The sequence below is a fragment of the Rhinopithecus roxellana genome, chromosome 1 (genome assembly GCF_007565055.1).
Source record: "Rhinopithecus roxellana isolate Shanxi Qingling chromosome 1, ASM756505v1, whole genome shotgun sequence".
NCBI classification, from domain to species: domain Eukaryota; kingdom Metazoa; phylum Chordata; class Mammalia; order Primates; family Cercopithecidae; genus Rhinopithecus; species Rhinopithecus roxellana.
This window is the reverse complement of record NC_044549.1, coordinates 128,786,369-128,806,716: the sequence shown is the minus strand read 5'-3', so window position 1 is coordinate 128,806,716 and position 20,348 is coordinate 128,786,369. Positions and strand designations below refer to the sequence as shown.

Sequence of the window (20,348 nt, the reverse complement as noted above, 5' to 3'; positions counted from 1 at the left end):
CCAAAGGGGTTCCTGGCACAAAAAAGTTAAGAACCTCTGCTTTAGAACGAATGTGACCTGCGGACACCTTGGGGGTGGGACTGGGGAAGCCGAAGGTCAGTATTTCCAATCTGCCCAGCCTGGTGGTCTGAGAAGAGCCCTGGAGCTTTCAGAGTCACTGATGCATGTGTAGGCAAATTAACATTCCTTCTCTTCCACTTCTCTTGCAGAACTCTGCTCTCCAACAGGAAGTGAATTCTGAACAGAGGCTCCCTCCAGCCAGGCAACCTGTCTGATTACAGAGTGACAGGCGCGTGAGAGACCCTCAGGGCGCATCAGCCCTGGAAGTAGCCACTTGGCTCGTCATCTCAGATGAAAACAATTTAGAATACATGAGGTTAAGCTGGAGGACGGTCTGCAAGTTTTGGCAGTGGGCTGGTAAAGGTGTCTGTGGGGGGCTGCTCCGTCACAAGGCTGTGCTGTTCAGCAGTGATGGCAATCATGGTGACTGTGAGGGCAACTGCAGTGGTATACAGAGGTGGGCTCTGTTCTGAAATTAGTTTTACAGGCAAATCATGGCAGGAGTACTGAATCTGTACTTACGTTTTCTTTCTCTTTTTAACTGGGCCTTGTACTACCGCTGCCACAAATAATAGCTTTGGTGTCAGCCAACCAAAAACAGGGTCAAATTCTCTTTTCAGAGTCCTTACTCCAACCTCTCTGAGGGGTCTTGCTGAACCCGGAGTAGAAATCCCGGTTGGAGGTTGGGCAAAGTGGCTGTGTGCTGGGCAAGTCCAGCCCAGAGTATGCAGACAGCCCCGGCTCTCAAGCACTGGCCAGCAGAGGGCTCTCGAGCACTGGCCCGGACTGGGAGGAAGCCCAGGCTTTCCCTGCCTTCTAGCCCAGGTGCTGGCGGGGCCGCATCACGGGGACCTGCAGCTCACCATTAGCCGCGGACACAGGGACCACGCCTCCCACCGGGCCTCTTTTCAACCCCATGCTAACAAGCAGAGAATAACCAATAAGTGGCAGGAGGAGCAAAACATCTCAAAATCTAATGATTTAGAAAATAAAAGTTATTCCATTGAACAAGTAATTGTCTTGATCCTAAAATGCCCCCAACAGTGGAACACCAAGGCAGAGCTCTGAGTCACTGTCTATATTTCCAAACTGCTGACTGACAATGATAAGAAAACTTTCTCTTCTCTGATGATTCAGTATGAAGACACCAGCTAACAGAGCCTTGCAAATAAGTTAAAATAATTTACCAGCCTGTTCCTCCTGTCAATCAAATGAATGGTGTGTGCGGTTACCCCCTCTTATAAAATCAACAACTTTTTCTAGGACAAGCTACAGGAGGCCACTTCTCAAACAGAGTTAGCCTTCCTGGGCATCCCGAATATCTCCAGGAGTCAGAGTAGGACGTGAGAAAAAGCAGAGACAGGGAGTAAAATGGCAGGAAGGGACAAGTTGAGAGACGAAAGATAAAAAAGGTGACAAAAGAGGCATCTTCATTGGAGATTAAAAGGGACGGGGAGAAATAAGAGGTAAAGATTGTGATCTCCATACCCTGGAGTAGGCCCCCCATTGTCCAGGTTGAAAACTTGTTTGGGGTTGAGCAGATAGTGGAATTTCCGAAGAATTCTATGGAAAAAAAAAGAAAAGGAGGGAGAGAGAGAGACAGAGAAGGAATATGTCATCGTGAGAAGTCACATTAGGGCAAACACCTCTGGAGCCCACCGGTGGCAGGGATGAGGGTTCATCCTCATCCCTGGAGGGGAAGGCACTGCCTGCTGACCCTGGCATCCAGGCTCCACCTGGCATCCCCGTGTTATCAGCCGCGGTTCAAGGCTGCACTACCAACCTAGCTCCTAAGCCCAGAAGCATCACTCCTTACAAAGAGAACAGGGCAGAGAAACCCAGAGAACAGAACTTTCATTCTAAAGCTTTATCCTCCACAGAGACCTTTCCCCAAATGTTCTGTATGGTCTAGGCAGTGTGATTCTGCCCTCTGCAGACTATACAAAAGCATCACAGGACCCCCCTCTTCCCCAGGGAGAGGTCCCCTGCAGTCCTGGGATCAGGAGGAAATGCAGGAGGTGGCATTGGGCAGGGGGCGGCTGAGAGGCCCTGACTGCACCCAGGCCTGCTTTCCTGGCTCCAGCTTGGAGTCAGGTCAGTTCAGGAGGGGTGTCCTGCCCCTTGGAGGGGGGTGGGGGTCCTCATAGTTCTTGCTTTAACTCTACTAATTATTAATTTTTAACCTGGATTCCAGATCACAGTGCCCTCTGTTAATGATCCCGGAATTGGGAGACAGAGCTGCTTTAACCATTCTCTCTGTCCTCCTGTGCTGTTTAGCAGTTTCTAGCCACCACTGAACTGGGCATTTTAGCAAACTGATGAGGTGAATGCCCTGGCTTCTCATGGGTGATGGTAGCACAGGAGGCCCTAATCAATGGGACCCCCATCATCTCTTAAATCAAGAGATCTGAGAGGCTAGAAAGGCACAGGCATCTTAGAGCGTGGTCTAACCCTGGTGGTCTTAATAATGGCTACGTGGCAGGCAGTGGGCTAATCGCTGTGTCTATTCTCACCTGTGAGAGGAGGAATGATAATTATCTCCATTTTACAGAGGGAGAAACCGAGGCCTGGGGACTTTAAGTCACTTGGGCCAGGTCATAAAGTGGCAGGTGGCAGTGTTGGGATTTGAGTCTGCTTGTCTCCACAGCCTGCTGTGTTACTGCCAAGGGGAGGAAGGGCCTGAGTCGTGTTGCTCTAGTTGCTCCACTTTGAAACAGAAGAGAACGTACCTTTCTCCTTGTCTCCCTCCACTCTTGGGGTTCACCAAGACCAGCAAGGGGTGGGTACCCGGGGTGGGGATGATCTTATACTTGAAAGGTAAAAGAAAAAGAAATTAGCTCGGCTTCATGCAATAGGGGGGTGAAATGAGAGTTGAAGCCAAGACAGCTTCAGAGAGGCAGATGAGAAGCAGGAGGGCAGGCGGTCAGGTGTTTGTCCACTGGCTGAATTTTCTGAGGGGCTTAAGTAGCTGAGTGTCTCCAGTTTGAATGGTCTTTAAGCAGTGTTAACGGAAATGAGGGTTTGAGGTTGGGAGCAGCGACGGGACAATGGTGCTGTAGCTTCAAATCATTCAACAGTGATGTGGTCTTGTACCTTCAGCACAAGAGTAAATTTTGTGGGGGACACAGCTGAATATGATCTTAGAAACACGGCTGTCTGATCGTACATGTAAGCGAAATAGCACTCATGGAGTGAGCCACCGCTTCCACCCTGGCGCCTTCCAAATGCTGATTTCCCGCCCCAGTTTCCTCCTGAACCCTGGTCCCACGTTTCTCACTGGCCAGTGGGTACTGTCGACTGGACGTCTCATCATCAGTACAAGCTCAACATGCCTCATACATGACACATCTTCTCTCCCTATGAAACTCAGTCTTTCTCCTGGTTCCCTGTTTCTGTTATTCATTCATCCATCCAAGGAAGGTGTTGTCCTGTCAAATCTTTCCCAGAAATGTCCCTTTACCTCTGGCTGCCACAGCCCCATGCTGCTTTGTGCCTTTCCCACCCTAGGTAAGTCCTGCATGCCATTCCCACACTGTTCCTTCCCAGGACACCAGGTCAGCCATGCCACTCTTGCTCAAAAACTTGTAATGACATCTCATTATTAAAGGAGGATTTGGATTTTGTGGATAAAATGTAAATCTCCTAACCTGGTATTAAAGGCCTTTTCAGTCTAGCCCTATTCTACTGCTATCTCCTAATTCCTGCTAACCCTCAGCCGCAGGTGCAGCCATGTCCTGCTCTTGCTCCTCTAGTAAGTCTAGAGTATGTCTCTCGCATTCCCACCCATGGGTCTGCTCATGCTGGTTTCTTCTCCCATTCCATGACCTGAAATGCCCACTTCCTTCTTTGCAAACTCTTAAAAAAAAAAAAAAAAACCTCTGGCTGGGCATGACCACTCATGCCTATAATCCCAGCACTTTGAGAGGCTGAGGTGGGCGGATCACAAGGTCAGGAGTTTGAGACCAGCCTGGCCAACATGATGAAACCCCATCTCTACTAAAAATACAAAAATTAGCCTGGCGTGGTGGCGTGCGCCTGTAATCCGAGCTACTCGGGAGGCTGAGGCAGGACAATCACTTGAACTTGGGAGGTGAGGTTGCAGTGAGCTGAGATCTTGCCACTGCGCTCCAGCCTGGACAATAGAGCAAGACTCCGTCTTGGAAAAGAAGGAAAGGAAAGGAAAGAAGGAAAGGAAAGGAGAGGAGAGGAGAGGAAAGGAAAGGTCAAGAAGAAAAGACAAGACAAGACAAGATAAGACTACCACCACCACCAACAAAAACCTTCTTATCCTCAGGGCTCAATTCAAGAGACATCTCCTATATGAAGTTTCCCTTGATCATTGCAACTAAAATGATTGCACTTAAAACATGTACTATTGGCCGGGCACAGCGGCTCACACCTGTAATCCTAGCACTTTGGGAGGCCAAGGCAGGCAGATCACCTGAGGTCAGGAGTTCGAGACCAGCCTGGCCGATATGGTGAAACCCCATCTCTACTAAAAATACAAAAATTAGTTGGGTGTAGTGGTGCATGCCTGTAATCCCAGCTACTCGGGAGGCTGAGGCAGGAGAATCGCTTGAACCCGGGAGGCAAAGGTTGCAGTGAGCTGAGATCACACCATTGCACTCCAGCCTGGGAGACAAGAGCAAAACCCCATCTCAAAAAACAAACAAGCAAGCAAACAAACAAACAAACCATGTACTATCTTCTGGAGTTTCTTTTGTTGTTCATTTGTATTTTTTTTAACTTTCTCAGATAAATGACTCAGAACATCAACTGGATTTAAAATGCATTGGGAGCAGAGTGAGGTGTGTGTAACCCTATTACCAAGGACCGTATAGCACCAGACATAAGAGTGGGTACTCAGCAAATACTTGTGGGTTCAGTGGAAGGATACACCAATGTGGATATGCAGCTCTGCTCCATATTCAATATCTAATGCCTGCTTTTCCAGATCTCAAGCTAAAAGTCCAGCAAACACAGTGCCATGTTGTTTGAAAAGGATAGTAGCATTCCCAACGATCTAAAAAATTTGTCTCACCTGCCCAGGGTGACTATGTGATGCCCAGAAGCATCTTGGAGGCTAAGGAATAATTCCTCACCTCTGGAGATGACATTCAACGTATTTAACAGCCAACCCTACAGCATGGACTCTGTCCCATCATAACAGATGCAGCACAACCTGCTGGCTGCCTGCCCTAAACAACTGGCATACATGTATTGGGTGTGGATGTGTGTGTGCCTGTGTGTGTTTCCCACCTTTCTGCCCTTCTAGGTTTCTAGAGCTTTCTCACATGTTTAGATTCTCCCCTCATTCTGCCTTATGTTTCACTTTTCTTTTTTTTCTTTTGAGGCAGAATCTCCCTCTGTTGCCCAGACTGGAGTGAAGTGGCACAATCTTGGCTCACTGCAACCTCCACCTCCCAGGTTCAAGCGATTCTCCTGCCTCAGCCTCGAGAGTAGCTGGGATTACAGGCGCCTCCCACCACGCCCAGCTGATTTTTGTTTTTTTAGTAGAGATGGGGTTTCATCATGTTGGCCAGGTTGGTCTCAAACTTCTGACCTTAGGCAATTTGCACACCTCAGCATCCCAAAGTGCTGGGATGACAGGCATGAGCCACCGTGCCTGGCCTGTTTTACTTTTCACAACATGTGAATCTGTATGTTCTCATTTAATCTTACAGCACCTCTGGGAGGTGGGCAGGGCAGGGATTACTGTGTCGCCTTTGAGCGGAGGAAACTTAAGGCTCAGAGGCAGAGCAGGAGGCCCCAATTTTCGATTTCCTTTTCTAGTACTCTTTGTTCCTCACCAGACTGCCTTCCCTGCATTCCTTGGAACTCTGTGGAAGGCACAAAAAATGTTAATTGGTGAACCCAAGTGAAAAAATGAGTTCTTAAGTATACATTTAAGGATTAAGAAGAACTTTTAGATCTGGTTAGCTTCATTTTGGCAGATCATGTTCTGGAGACAGCTTGGCAATCCTGGAAAACCCATTGTCTATTTTTAGGCCACATCTTTGTTATTATTTAGGACATCTGCATATTAAAGTTTTATGTAACTTGTTCCTAAAATAGTAATAAAGCCCAAGAAGACCAGCAATGGGATCAGCCAACCTTTCCTCTCACCACTTGCTGACAGTGTGGCTGTCAAAGGTAACTCCAGAGGCCAGAAAAAAATGCCCTCCTGGGTGGTATAACTGGTCAGACAAGAAGGCAAATGATGAGATGCTTTTCTACAGCACCTGAACCCCATCCTGCCCGCCACAGCCCTGGAACAACTTAGAAAGTGCAATCGGATTTAGAGCTCATGAGGTACCTGCATGACAAGTTCAGCCTTGGCGGATACGCAGCCATCAGACTTCCCACCTGGCCTGTCCTGTGAGAAGAAAGGAAAGACAAGCATCTTTTGGAAAAAGAAGACTAATACAAAGAGAGAGATCAGATGAAAAACAAATGGCTGATATGAAGAGATCAGAAAGCTAGTGTAGTATGGAGACAAGTTTTTCAACATAGGGCTTCTGACCTAAATAAAGAAATGTACCCCTATGACTTTTTCTAGGATTCTCAAAGCCTCCAGTGATGACATCACTGGCTGACTTTACCTTTGAGGCAAGGGACATAATGGGGAGCACTGAAATTGGCAGAATTCCACTTAGTTGATTTAGAAGCTTGAGCTCTGAGAAGCAAATTCTTAGACTTGGCCTTGCTTTCCTTCTTTCCTTCCTCCCTTCATTCCTTCCTCCCTCCCTTCCTTCCTCCCTCCCTCCCTCCCTCCCTCTTTCTTTCTTTCCTTCTTTCTTTCTTGACGGAGTCTCGCTCTGTCACCAGGCTGGAGTGCAGTGGTGTGACCTTGGCTCACTGCAAGCTCCGCCTCCTGGGTTCAAGCGATTCTCCTGCCTCAGCCTCCTGAGTACCTGGGACTACAGGCGCCCTCCACCACGTCCAGCTAATTGTCTTGTATTTTTAGTAAAGACGGGGTTTCACCATGTTGGCCAGGATGGTCTCAATCTCTTGACCTCATGATCTGCCCCCTCGGCCTCCCAAAGTGCTGGGATTACAGGTGTGAGTCACCGTTCCAGGCCATAGGCTTGGCTTTTCTGCTGAGCACTATCTAATGATATGATGTTGTCATTTTTCTTGGTTTTGTTTATCTTGTTTATTTTTCTAATGTTTATTTTATTAAGGTTTTTCTCACATATAGTAAAATGCTCAAATCTAAATTGTACGACTTGATGAATTTTGTATATGGGGATGGCCTTGTAACTACTACCTCTTCAAGCATAACCCTGTTGTGACTCCTGATACCATATGAGTTTTGCCTGGCTTTTGAATTTAATATAATGGATTCATAGAGCATATCTTTTTCTGAGTCTAGCTTCTTTGGTTCAGCATTATACTTTTGAGATTCTCCACGTTTTTACTCTATGCATAGCTTGTTCTTTCCCATTGCAATGTAGTTTCCCATTCTATGAATGCCAGATGCCGACATGCCTCAATTTATTCATCTATTCTCCTGTTAATGGTCATTTACTTGTTTCCAGTCTTTAACTGTCATGAATAAAGTTGCTATGAGCATTCTTGTGCGTGTCTTTTGGTGGAATAAATGCTTGGGTTTTCCAGGTAGATGCACTGGAGGAGAATTGTTGAGTTATGAAGTCTGGTTATTTCCAATACAGTAAATATTGCTAAATGATTTTCCAACATGTTGGTATTTTTCAGGGTTTTTTATTTTTATTTTTGAGACAGAGTCTTACTCTGTCACCCAGGCTGGAGTGCAGTGGTATGATCTCGGCTCACTGCAACCTCTACCTCCTGGGATCAAGCGATTCTCCTGCCTCAGCCACCCCAGTAGCTGGGATTTAGGGTGCTCACCACCACGCCTGGCTAATTTTTGTATTGTTAGTAGAGATGGTGTTTCACCATGTTGGCCAGGCTGGTCTTGAACTCCTGACCTCAAGTGATCCACCCGCCTCAGCCTCCCAAAGTGCTGGGATTACAGGCATGAGTCACTATGGCTGGCCTTTTTCTCAGGTTTTTAATGAGGAAGAAGTAGCTGGTCAAGTTCAGAGTGACATGTGAGGAATGAGTGGGACTTGCAACATTATTAAGATGGGAAGATGCCATGGTTAAGTGTTGGTGTTTGTTGAAAGAGGAGTCTTCAACACAGGTGACAAAGTGTCAGGTGGGGGTAAAGGAGCTTAATTTTGCTGCTTTCATTTCCAAATTGGCTGAGACACCCAAGTGGAAACTCAGGAGGTAGAGGGAGATAGGGTTTGGATGTGGCAGGGAGATTGGCAGAGATGAGGGAGGTTGGGAGCCTGGCCATGCATAGGTGGTGTGTGCTGTGCTCTGCCTGCAAGAGGCTTAGAACAAATGTGCTTTCCTTGATGGGTCATTTCAGGGCATTCGGGATGGCTAGCAATTGGAAACAGTTTGGTCAGAGAAGTTTTCTCTCAAAATCTGATCTGTGCAGCGCTGACCTATTTCAAGCACATGCTGAAGGCACAAACCCAACAGAGAGGAGCAGACAAGATTAATGACTAGGCACTGGCTAAACACCCAGGTGATAAAATAATCTGCACAACAAACTCCCGAGACACGTGTTTGCCTGTGTAACAAACCATCCCATGTACCCTCTAACCTAAAATAATAGTAAAAAAAAGAAAGAAAAGAAAACACAAACCCAAAGAGTTGTCAGGGAAGCCCTGTGAGGGATGTGAATGTCTGAAAGCTGCCTGCATCTGAAACCAGAACCCAGAGAAGCTAGAGCCCTCGCCAGGGCAGGAGCACTCACCCGGGTGATGGGGCATATGGAGGTGGGCAGCAAGATGTGGTCTCTGAGTTCCCCACCGTCACACAACGTTGATAATTCACATTTGCGGTGAAACTGCGGGGAGAAATGAAAAAAATGAAAAAGAGAGTGAGCAAAAGTGAGCAAAGAAACATCAAACATGAAGGTGGAGAGGTTTTGGGGAGAGGCGAGCTGTCCAGTGCTCCCCCAAATCCTGATGCACTGCTGACTTTGACAGTATTGCCGTGTGTGTGTGTGCGTGTGTGTGTGCGCGCGCAGGTGTGTGTATGTGTGTGGTTAAGGGTGCAAAGGCAGCTGTGGGCAGAACAAGGAGGCCAAGAGCTGCTCATGGCTACTGAAGCAACAGAGTCATGAGCCAGCCTGTGACCTTTCAGTGTGGCACCCCGTGTTGATTCCAGAGCCCCCTTGGATGTGTGCTCTCCAGGTCCCGAGACTCTGGGAGGAGGGAGATCTTGATGAAAAAACTCATGGATGGCTGAGAGTAAACCTTGTGATTCAACCTTTGTCTTTTGAGAGTTCTGCAGTCTGGTTTTGAGAAATCTACATTTTGAGGCTGATACCTGGGAAGAAGGACAAGAGCTGGCACTGAGTTTTGACAGGCAGGTCAGCCAGCTCAGTGGCTGCCAGTGGCACTCTGGGTGTCCAGTGGGGCTGTGGACACAGCATGTGCGGTGGCTGGTGGCAGCAGATCCAAACCTTTGGCCCTGGCAGTGGGGCTGCTCTGAGGAATGTGCCTTCAGGGCAGGCACCCCCTGCTATGATGTTCCTGTTGTCCAATTTTTCTCCCACTCTGTCAGTGTCCCCGGCCCCAGGTGACACCCAGGTGAAAGAAGTTCACAGTCGGGCCTGCTGATCCCAGCTGCCAGGCCACAGAGACAGTGGACTGGCCAGCTTCTTCTTCAGCAGTCCTCACTCCCCTGGTTCGGGGGTGCCTTCTCTCTGGGCAGCTTGGTAATTCACTGGAGCATCGTTAGGCTGAGGGCATTGCATAGGGGCTGTGAGGCTCCCTCGCTCCCCTGGCTCTGCTCGTGCCCTCTGGCAGGATGTTCACTGCTCCTGGGCTGCAGTTTGGGCAAAAAAAAAACATTGAAAAGAAGCAGGGCCGCCCTGGGCGCCAACCCACCGTCATCCGGCACCACACGCAGTGCCGCGCAGTGACACTCTGGTAGCACTTGATACTTTTGTGGCACCGGTCACACTTGACGGAGGAGTTCCCTTCCACCCATGCGTGCTGCATCACCTGCGGGAGGGAAGCGAAGGATGCCAGGGAAAATGGCAGAACCATGCCCCCCGAGGCCCTGGGCTGGAGGAGAAGGATCTGGGAGGGGATGCTGAGAGCCAGAGGGACTGTTTCCTATGTAGAGGATGCTTATTGGAGGTTGGATTGCTTTGCCTAATGGCACGATGTGGTTCCTCCCTGCCTAACTGCCATTATGCGAATCGAAGTAGATTAAAAACCTGCTTTGCCACATTTTGAACAGCTCAATCGCCCAGGCAGGCAGGCCTCTGAGCAGCATCTTGTCTGGCAGTTCATCTGTTTGTCTTGCAGAATTCCTTGCAGTGATGTGTTTGTATGCGCCCTCTTGTGGAAGGCAGCGTGGTGCAGAGGAACTCTGGAGGGTTTGGGTGGGCCACAGACAAAACTGGCTGGAGTCTCTTTGAAGTGGTGGCCTTTGGCCAGTTCTTAGACCTCTCTGAGTGTCAGGTCCCTGACCTGTAGAAATTGGTATAAGAAGCCCCACTTCTGGGGTTACTGGGGCAGTGCAATGAGATAGCATGTTTGGAAGGGCCTCCCTGGGACAGTCCTGGCCCTTTGGGGGTACCCACAACTGGGTAACACCCTTCTCCTTCCTCAGCCTTAGCTGCTCATTAGAAGCACCTGGGGGAGCTTTTAGACGTCCTAATGCCCAGCGGACACTCCAGAGCAAATAAATTAGAGTCTTTGAGGGTGGGGCACATGATTAATATGTTTTAATGCACTCTGGGTGATTATAATGTGAAATTGAGACTGAAAAGCACTCTAAAAGGAAATTAGAGAAAAGTCAAAAGAAATTAGTGAGGGTCCATTGGTGCTTTTCACACCTGTTTCCTGGAGAGCTGGTTGTATCTGCTCCATGACCAGGAAATACCACGAGGGCAGGCTAGGCATTTGGAAACAGGTGGGAATGGTGGGGATGTTTTTGTATGTGTGTGTCAGTGCAGCTAAAGCAACAGCAGCTGGCTAGTAGCCCCACTATCTGGGAGGCTGAGGAATTCTCACCAAAATTCTCCCTCGAAAATTTTCACCATGGTACCACAAATAACAGAAGGAAGTAGATACGGACTCTAGGAGAAGGTGGGGGACATACCCTGAAGTGCCTAACCACAAGCGCAGTATTAAAAACCCACGAAATATTCGTGTAATTCTGTCCAGGTTTTTATTAAATAAGAATAAATGTGTTTTTTTGAGACAGTCTCACTCTGTTGCCCAGACTGGAGTGCAGTGGCATGATCACAGCTCACTGCAGCCTCAACCTTCCAGGTTCAAGTGATCCTCCCAGCCCAGCCTCCCGAGTAGCTGGGACTACAGGAACATGCCACCACACCAGGCTAATTTTTGTATTTTCTTTTTGTAAAGATAGGATCTCACCATGTTGCCCTGGCTGGTCCCAAACTCCTGGGTTCAAGCTATTGGCCTTCCTCAGCCTCCCAAAGTTCTGGGATTACAGGTGTGAGTGACTGCACTCGGTCCGAGAATAAATGTTTTAAATTACTTAGCAATTAAATTGCTTAAGGCCTCCCCTAAGAATGTTTTTGGTAAAATTATTGCTCCAGAAAATGTGTCAGTTTGGTTGGTAGCTTATCACCTTGTACCTTGCACTTCCGAGGGTGTAAATAACACGGTTTGCTAATTAATCTGTCATCTACATGGCCACATTGAATTTGCTCTGAGATTATTATTTCCATTTTGCAGAGGAAAAAGATGAAAGTTTCAGAGAGGTGAACTGACTGGCCCTAGGTTCCAAGGCTGGTGAATGGCCAAGTAGGGTTTCCTAGCCAGGTCTTCTGATCCCAAGTCCGGAGCCGTTCCCCCAACACCACGTTGCCTTCCCCATTCTCTTTGGAATCGAGGAGATGGTGAAAGACTGGGGTTGCTTCTGCAGGCTGAGAAGGTTATGAGTGTGCCCTGCCGGCCCCTCATCGGCCTCACTCTGTTCTCTGTGTGACAAGTGGCCAGAGTGCAGGCTTAGGGCCTGCATCCAGCAGGTACACCATGTGTCCCGGTGAATGGCATGGACATGGAGCAGGGTGTGCATGGGGTGGTGCAGATGGCGTGGATGAGACCATGCGGTGTCCATGGGGCATGCACACAAATCCTAGGAGGCGCCTTTCTCTCCCAGGAGTCCTTCTGCAGGAGGGTTGGGTACCACTCTCACTGCTAACCATCTCCTGACTCACACTCCTCCATGTAATCTTCCCTTTGCAGGAAGGCAAAGTGCCCTTTCCCTGCTAATTTTAAGGTAAGTCTATTTCCAGAGTTGGAGAATGGCATCACCCAATGGCCAAAGGGTTAGAAACCTGGGAGCCATTCCCTGCCTCTTCCCCTGTCTCATCCTCTGCATCCCCATCACCATGTCCTAGTCATGGTGGTGGTACTTCCAAATTACCTCAAACTCTCCCTTCATTTTCTCTTCTTTAGCCAGCGTGACAGTCAAAATACCTAATAACTGGCATGGCCTGGGGGACCCTCAGCACAGGACCATCCTACAGCAGTGAGTGTGGATCCCACCACAGTCAGGCCCTCAGCGCAGTACTGCCTTTTGCCTCAAGTATTGGAAGAGTCTCCCTCCCGGATTTCTCTCCCACATCACACAGAGCTATTAACCTAATTCACAAACTCAATCACATCTTCTTGTGCTTGAAGCTCTTCAGTAGCCCCCGGCTGCACAGAAAACACCTTTCTCACTCAGCTGGCCTCACGAGACCTGCTTCAGGCCAGATCTCACCACTTTCTGAGTGCATCTCTTGCCACTTTCCTTTAAGCATCCTCCACCCCGGCTATGCCAAACTAAGCATGGATCCCGGAATAAGCCATGTCTCATGGCTTTACACACGAGGCTTCCTCTGCCTGGAGAGTCTGGTCCTTCTCGATGTCTCATGAAGTCCTCCCAATTTGTGTTCAAGACACAACTGCAACACCAGCTCCTTTGTGCAACTTGCCCCGTGCTTGCACTGTACCTTCCACACAGCTGTGTTATTATAGCACATATCTCACTACTCTGTTCTTTGCTTATATGCCTGTTTCTCCTCCTAGACAGCACAGTTCTTGAGCAGGCTGGGGAGCATCTCTTACAACCCATGTACCCCCTAGCATGGAGCCTGGCACATAGCAGGCACCAGGAAGGTGCTGAATGGATTGATGAATGAATGAGATGGTTTACAGGTGGTCCTCAAGGCAGAGAAGGGACTGGAGGAAGCTCCCAGCAACCCTTCCTGCCCAGAAATCCATGTTGATGGACATGTTTCCTGGATGAGGCATGCAGTAGAACAAGGCAGTAGATGTCACCAACCTCGCCGCTCCTTTTGGCTTTTGAATACGTTTTGACACAACCAGGAATGTTTTTGGACACACAGCGTTCGTGGACAGTGTATTTACAGTCTGAAAAGAAAAAAAAGTCAAGGCAGGTGCTGTGAATGGCCACGTAGGAGAGGCCCAGCTGCTCTCCCACCCTAGCCAAGGCCTGTACCTCCCTCTGGGTGGTTGGTGTGGGGCAGGGGACACATGGGGCTGGGCTTTTCTAGTGGAAATTCAAAATAGTCTCCAATCGTTCTTGGAGGAGAGAGTCCCTGCTTATCCGCTGCGGCAGCACCTCCATCTGCCTCACTCCCTTCCTCTGTAGGCAGTGAACGCTGCAGGAACACGTCCCCAGAAAGGCGCTTTTTGCTGAAGGGGAGTGTGCAGCATCATCCTCCTGGCTATGCCAGTGCCACTGTATTGCATGCCCGGGACATTGGAGAGTGGATAGAAAGGCCAGGGCTATTTTTTTTTTCTTTTGAGACAGTTTCATTCTTGTTGCCTAAGCTGGAGTGCAACGGCGTGATCTCGGCTCACTGCAACCTCCGCCTCCCGAGTTCAAGCGATTCTCCTGCCTCAGCCTCCTGAGTAGCTGGGATTCTAAGCATTATAGGCATGTGCCACCATGCCCAGCTAATTTTTTGTATTTTTAGTAGAAGCAGGGTTTCACCACGTTAGCCAGGTTGGTCTCAAACTCTTGATCTCAGGTAATCCGCCTGCCTCAGCCTCCCAAAGTACTGGCATGAGCCACTGGGCCCGGCCAAGGCCAGGGCTTTTTAAGGCTAGGCAGACCCCTGTAACAATCCACATGACCTTGGGTAAATTGTTTTACCTCTCTGAAATTCAGGGTTTTCTGTAAAAAGGGAAGAAAACGGCCTCTTTCTCTTTGCAGGGATGTTGCAGGAGTACATGAGACAGTTTGTGTAAAGCATCATGTGTCTGGGTCAGAGTAGCTACTCCATATATTATTGCTGTTGTTTTTACTACCGCTATGTGAACAGCAGAGGCCCATGGGCCTAGAATTTAATGGGAATGAGATCTATCTATAAAATGTGGGTGAGAGCTGGGTTTGAACTGGCACTGGGGAGACTGGTGCAGCCCCCCCCCTTTTTTTTTGAGATGGGATCTCACCCCGTCACCAGGCTGGAGTGCAGTGGCACGATCTTGGCTCACTGCAACCTCTGACTCCCTGGTTCAAGTGATTTTCCTGCCTCAGCCTCCTGAGTAGCTGGGATTACAGGCACACACCACCATGCCTGGCTAATTTTTGTATTTTTAGTAGGGACGGGGTTTCACTATGTTGGCCAGGATGATCTTGATCTCGTGACCTCGTGATCCGCCCGCCTCGGCCTCCCAAAGTGCTGGGATGACAGGCATGAATCACCACGCCAGGCCTGGTGGGCCCCTTCTTCAGCCCGTTGATGCTTGGTCTTTGTGGACAGTGGGTCCAGCTCTGCCAAGGCAACTTTTGTGGCTGAGGTCACTTGCTGCCTCATTCACATGCGCATGTTGGATGAAGCACTTCGACCTGGATCACAGCCAAGGGGCCTCCCTGCAGCAGCAGCTCCCCGGTCTCTGGTGGGTTCAGGCTGAGTGTCACTGTCCACCTCATGGGGTGGGTGGCAGGGCTCTGCACCCACATAATCTGGTGCCTGCCATGCCTTCTTGCTGCAGCCCCTCTGCCTTCTCCTCCTGCTCCCTGTGACCCCTTCTTTCCTAATCCTTATCACTCTTTTCCCCATCCCTTTCTCCTGTCCGCCTTCCTAGTCTTCCTCTCTGCTTTTTCCTCTACCACTTGTAGTTTTCCCACCTTTCCACTCTGACTTTACTAAAGGAATTAAAAAGTGAAACAACTGTAGAGTTTTAATTCCCATTGCATTTACAGAATGTAAAATGATTTTCTGTTTGTTTTTTGTTTTTGAGACAGGGTTTCACTCTATCATCCAAGCTGGAGTGCAGTGGTGCGATCTCGGCTCATTGCAACCTCTGCCTCCCAGAACCTCTGGCTTGAGTGATCCTCCCATCTCAGCCTCGTGAGTAGCTGGGATTACAGGCGCATGCCACCACGCCCAGCTAATTTTTTCTTAGTATTTTATTTTTAATTTTTTAATTTTTATTTTTCATTATACTTTAAGTTCTAGGGTACATGTGCACAACGTGCAGGTGTGCTACATACGTATACATGTGCCATGTTGGTGTGCTGCACCCATGAACTCATCATTTACATTAGGTATATTACCTAGTGCTATCCCTCCCCCCCTCCCAATCCCATGACAGGCCCCGGTGTGCGATGTTCCCCGCCCTGTGTTCAAGTGTTGCCATTGTCCAGTTCCACCTATGAGTGAGAATATGCAGTGTTTGGTTTTCTGTCCTTGCAATAGTTTGCTCAGAATGATGGTTTCCCGCTTCATCCACGTCCCTACAAAGGACATGAACTAATCCTTTTTTACGGCTGCATAGTATTCCATGGTGTATATGTGCCACATTTTATTTATCCAGTCTATCATTGATGGACATGTGGGTTGGTTCCAAGTCTTTGCTATTGTGAATAGTGCCACAATAAACATATGTTTGCATGTGTCTTTATAGCAGCATGACTTGTAATCCTTTGGGTATATACCCAGTAATGGGGTGGCTGGGCCAAATGGTATTTCTAGTTCTAGATCCTTGAGGAATCGCCACACTGTCTTCCACAATGGTTGAACTAGTTTACAGTCCCACCAACAGTGTAAAAGTGTTCCTATTTCTCTACATTCTTTCCAGCACCTTAGTATTTTTAGTAGGGACAAGTTTTCTCCATGTTGGTCAGGCCGGTCTCAAACTCCTGGCCTCAAGCAATCTGCCTGCTTCCACCTCCCAAAGTGCTGGGATTTCAGGTGTAAGCCACCGTACTTGGCCCCAAATACTTATTAGTTTTTAAAAAATAAGTTTCCTCTGAACATATCCAGAATAAATATTGACTAGAAAACCCAAATAAAAGTAGTATGAGAAATTTTAAATTATGTGCGAACTTTAATAATTTTTTCTAGCGAGTCAGTGGCCCATAAAAAGCCTCCAATAATAAATAGTCCAAGACCTGTCCATTGGACTTGGGTAGAGTAAAAACAGGACATGAAGGCCTCACTTTATTCCTTCTGTTGGAACAATATGGGTGGTCCCTCAAGCTGGGAAGCAGAAATACCAACATTTTCCCTGGAATGGATCAACCAACCACGTGCAGAGCAAGATAGTGCCTGGGGGAAAGAGGTTTGAAGGAAATTTACTCACAAGTGCAGCACAGGCCTTGCTTGCGGACGCCCATGAGCATGATATGGCAGAAGTTGCAGTAGGTTGGTTTCTTGAAGTGCTTCATGGTCCAGGCGTGCCGCCCATCCCCTTTGGAGCCCTGCAGGGGTAATAGGAGGTGAGATCCCAAGCTGGCCACCCTGAGATGGATGAAGCCAGGGGCTGCCTCTTGCACGTTCTTCCTTTTCCTAAATAAGACTTTTGTTTAATATTTGGAAGATGAGTTATTGATTTTTTTTTACTGTTTTAAATACAAATAAAAACAAAGTTTTTTTGTGTGTGTTTTAAGAATTAGCAAATATTAAAAGTAAGAGGCATCTGAATGGGAGTATGTGTATGTGGGATAAAATAAACCGTCTCCCACATGGCTGGCAGAAGCATACACTGAACAACAATCTGATTATCTATCTATCTATCTATCTATCTGTCTATCTATCTATCTATGTATCTATCTATCTATCTGTCTATCATCTATCGATGTATCTATCTATGTATCTATCTATCTATCATCTATCGATGTATCTATGTATCTATCTATCATCTATGTATCTATGTATCTATCATCTATCTATCTATCTATCTATCTATCTATCTATCTATCTATCTATCTATATCCTTTAAATGTTTATAACCTTTGACTTACCAATCTCTCCTCTTCGACTTTGTCCTAAAGAAATAATTTTTAAAAGTCAGATGAGCCTTTTTGGGCCCTGCCGGATGCTGAACCCAGCATTATTTAAAATAATGAAAAGCTAGAAATATCCTAAAGGTCTCAAAATTACCAAAAGGTTAATTGCAGTACATCCACCTGATGTAATGTTAGGTAGCAATCAAAAAGATATTTATAAGACTATCTAATGGCATGGAAATGTGTTCATGATACGATGCTAAGTGAAAAAACAGAATGCCATTTCGATGATATGTTATGATTTGAGTTTTATCTAATAGATCTTTGATGGGGATTAATTTCACTAACCTGTTAATAGAGGTTGGCTATAGCTGGTAGCAATATGGATTTATTGTATTCTCTGATTTCTACTTTCTTCTGTGTGTTCCAAATTTTTTACAGTATGCATGTACTAGTGTGATAATCAAGATGAAAGAGTTTAGTAAAAACAATGTATTCCTTCTATCAGCTTTCGGTACACAGATAAAATAGTAAAAAGACAGAGAGAGGGTTAGACCATCTCCTCCTGACTTCGTTCAGAAGTGAAATCGTCTCCACCTGCTAGGCACACCAAGCCTCACACAGTCACACACCTTTCCTGCAGCACCGCATCTCCCACCTCCCACCCCAGGGGAGCACAGCGCGGCTTGAGGCTGTGGCTGGAGGAGTGTCCCTCCTGCATGTGTGATCCCTGAACCTTTCTTGTAGGCTCCATCACAAGGTAACACTCTTGGGCTGATTTTATGAGCAGTAAAAGCTACGGTAAGGTGATGAGGACCAATGGTCATGGACATAGCGTCCAATGTGCGGGACTCAAATGCAATTCAAATGCAATTCTGGGGTGCATATGCATTCGAGCTGGTCACTGCAACCAGACCTTGGCCTGTGCCCAGGCTTCTGTTATGATCTCCAGAGGAGCTCACATTCTTTTCCAAATGCTGGCTTCCTCCTCTGGGACAGAGAAGCTCTTTTCTGCTCATTACCTCAAACCCTGCTTATTCCAGGACATGAGTTTTATAGAATCAAAACCCTCTTATCTAATGGTCTCCATTTTAGTAAATGCATTCACAAATTGATAATGATTTACCAAAAGACTGATTCATTCATTTACTCATTTGACCAAGGTCTACCTCAAGGGATTTTTGTAAGAATTAAGTGACATCATGTAAGTAAAGCTTCTAGTTCAATGCCCGACACATTGTAAATTTAAACGTTCATTAAGTTCTTATTCCATTCCAGATGCTGGGAGACACAAAATAAACTAAAAAGTGTTTGTTGACATGGAAGGAGGTAGATTTACTCCCATTCTAGAAATGAGAAACAGAGATTTGGAGAAGTTCTGTAACTAGCCCAAGCCCACACAGATAATGAAGGACTGAAGGAGGAGTCAAACTTGGGTCTTTTGCTGGCCAGAGCCCATGCTCTTTCCATCCCTCTTCTCTACTTCACAAGCCAGGGTTTTCTTGTATGGGTGAAAGGAAAATGATAGCACTCTTCAGCAGACTTCTTCATGTAGCCCAAAGGGCTGTCAATGTATCTGAAAACATCTCTAGTAGCTAAGTCAGTTAGCTGATCCCCCTTTCTCAGCTACTATTTTTATGGATATAAGCAGCGCAGGGACCATGACTAGGGATAAAGTAATGCTTCTGCTTGGGTTATAGCACCATCATGTGGCTCTTTCCTTTCCACATGATGGTGGCTGCAGAATGTGGGAGTAGCCTTCCTTGTGCTCGCCAGCTTTTATACTGCTGCTACGATTTCCCTGGGAGAGAGTCTGTTTTGCAAATATCCCATTCAGCGATTCCCCAGACTTTTCAGTAATTGTATGTGGGTTTTGTTTTTTTTTTTGAGACGGAGTCTTGCTCTGTCGCCCAGGCTGGAGTGCAGTGGCCGGATCTCAGCTCAGTGCAAGCTCCGCCTCCCGGGTTTACGCCATTCTCCTGCCTCAGCCTCCCGAGTAGCTGGGATTACAGGCGCCCGCCACCTCGTCCAGCTATTTTTTTGTATTTTTTTAGTAGAGACGGGGTTTCACCGTGTTCGCCAGGATGGTCTCGATCTCCTGACCTCGTGATCCGCCCGTCTCGGCCTCCCAAAGTGCTGGGATTACAGGCTTGAGCCACCACGCCCGGCCTGTATGTGGGTTTTGAAAAAGCCCAAGAAGCCATGGACTTTTAAGACATTGATGGGAGCTTTCTCCAAAACCCCAAATAGTGTCAAAACTTTTTAAAGTACATATTTAAAAATAAGTGCATAAAACTCTTGATTAATAAAACTAAACTTGCATTGGCTACTTTCCTGATGTAAATGAGAGCTTTTTACAAGGCTGATGTGGCATTTAGGGGAGACACTGGGGAGAATGCTGAGGAAGTAGATGGGCTCTCCTTCCTCCAGTCACAAAACAGCAGGTCTTTTCCATGCAAAGAGTTGGTGGTATTTTGAACCTCAACAAGTCCAAAGTAGAACAGAAAATGCAAATTGGTTCCCTGTAACTAAAATGTCCCATCTTTATTCCCTAAATGAGAAAAAAAAAAAATGGTTTTTTGAAACAGCACCCAAGCAGAACTTCCGTTTTGATTTGAGTATAATCTTGAGTGAGTAAAATCAGTAGAAAGTGTATCTAACTTATCTGAGCCCCTCCAGTTCCTGGATTGGGTTCTTGTACATAAAGCTTCTTGGCAAAGGATCATTGGGTGAGAGGTGTGATATGACTGAGTAAGGGGGTGATCTTTAGTGCCAGTTCAGTGGATGTCCTTGGGCAAGTTCCTTCACCTCTCTGGGTCTCAGTTTGTAAAACAAAGGAAATCAACCAGGGACCACAAAGATCTTTTCCAGCTTGACTTTCTAGGGTTCTAAGGAATGACAAGGGGGTCATGTAGATCCTGGTTCCTTGATTTCTCCTTAGCGCTTAGAAAGCACTGGACATGCTATGAAATGATTGTACGATTCTTAGTTCTTGAGTTTCAGAAATG

At 47.2% G+C, this 20,348-nt stretch overlaps 1 protein-coding gene across 4 annotated transcripts in view; it reads right to left on the bottom strand.

The window, feature by feature from the left end:
- The window catches only part of DGKG (diacylglycerol kinase gamma), a 220,282-nt gene that overhangs the window by 112,252 nt on the left and 87,682 nt on the right, over window positions 1-20,348 (bottom strand). The window contains exons 10-16 of one of the 4 annotated variants that reach the window (XM_010376604.2): window positions 16,695-16,812; window positions 13,423-13,511; window positions 9,996-10,112; window positions 8,855-8,947; window positions 6,377-6,436; window positions 2,790-2,869; window positions 1,549-1,623 (exon numbers count right to left, since the gene is read on the bottom strand). In XM_010376604.2, coding sequence (XP_010374906.1) covers window positions 1,549-1,623; window positions 2,790-2,869; window positions 6,377-6,436; window positions 8,855-8,947; window positions 9,996-10,112; window positions 13,423-13,511; window positions 16,695-16,812 — 632 coding nt within the window. The remainder of the gene's footprint in view (window positions 1-1,548; window positions 1,624-2,789; window positions 2,870-6,376; window positions 6,437-8,854; window positions 8,948-9,995; window positions 10,113-13,422; window positions 13,512-16,694; window positions 16,813-20,348) is intronic. The other 3 variants (XM_010376605.2, XM_010376606.2, XM_010376607.2) reach the window with 3 other exon arrangements.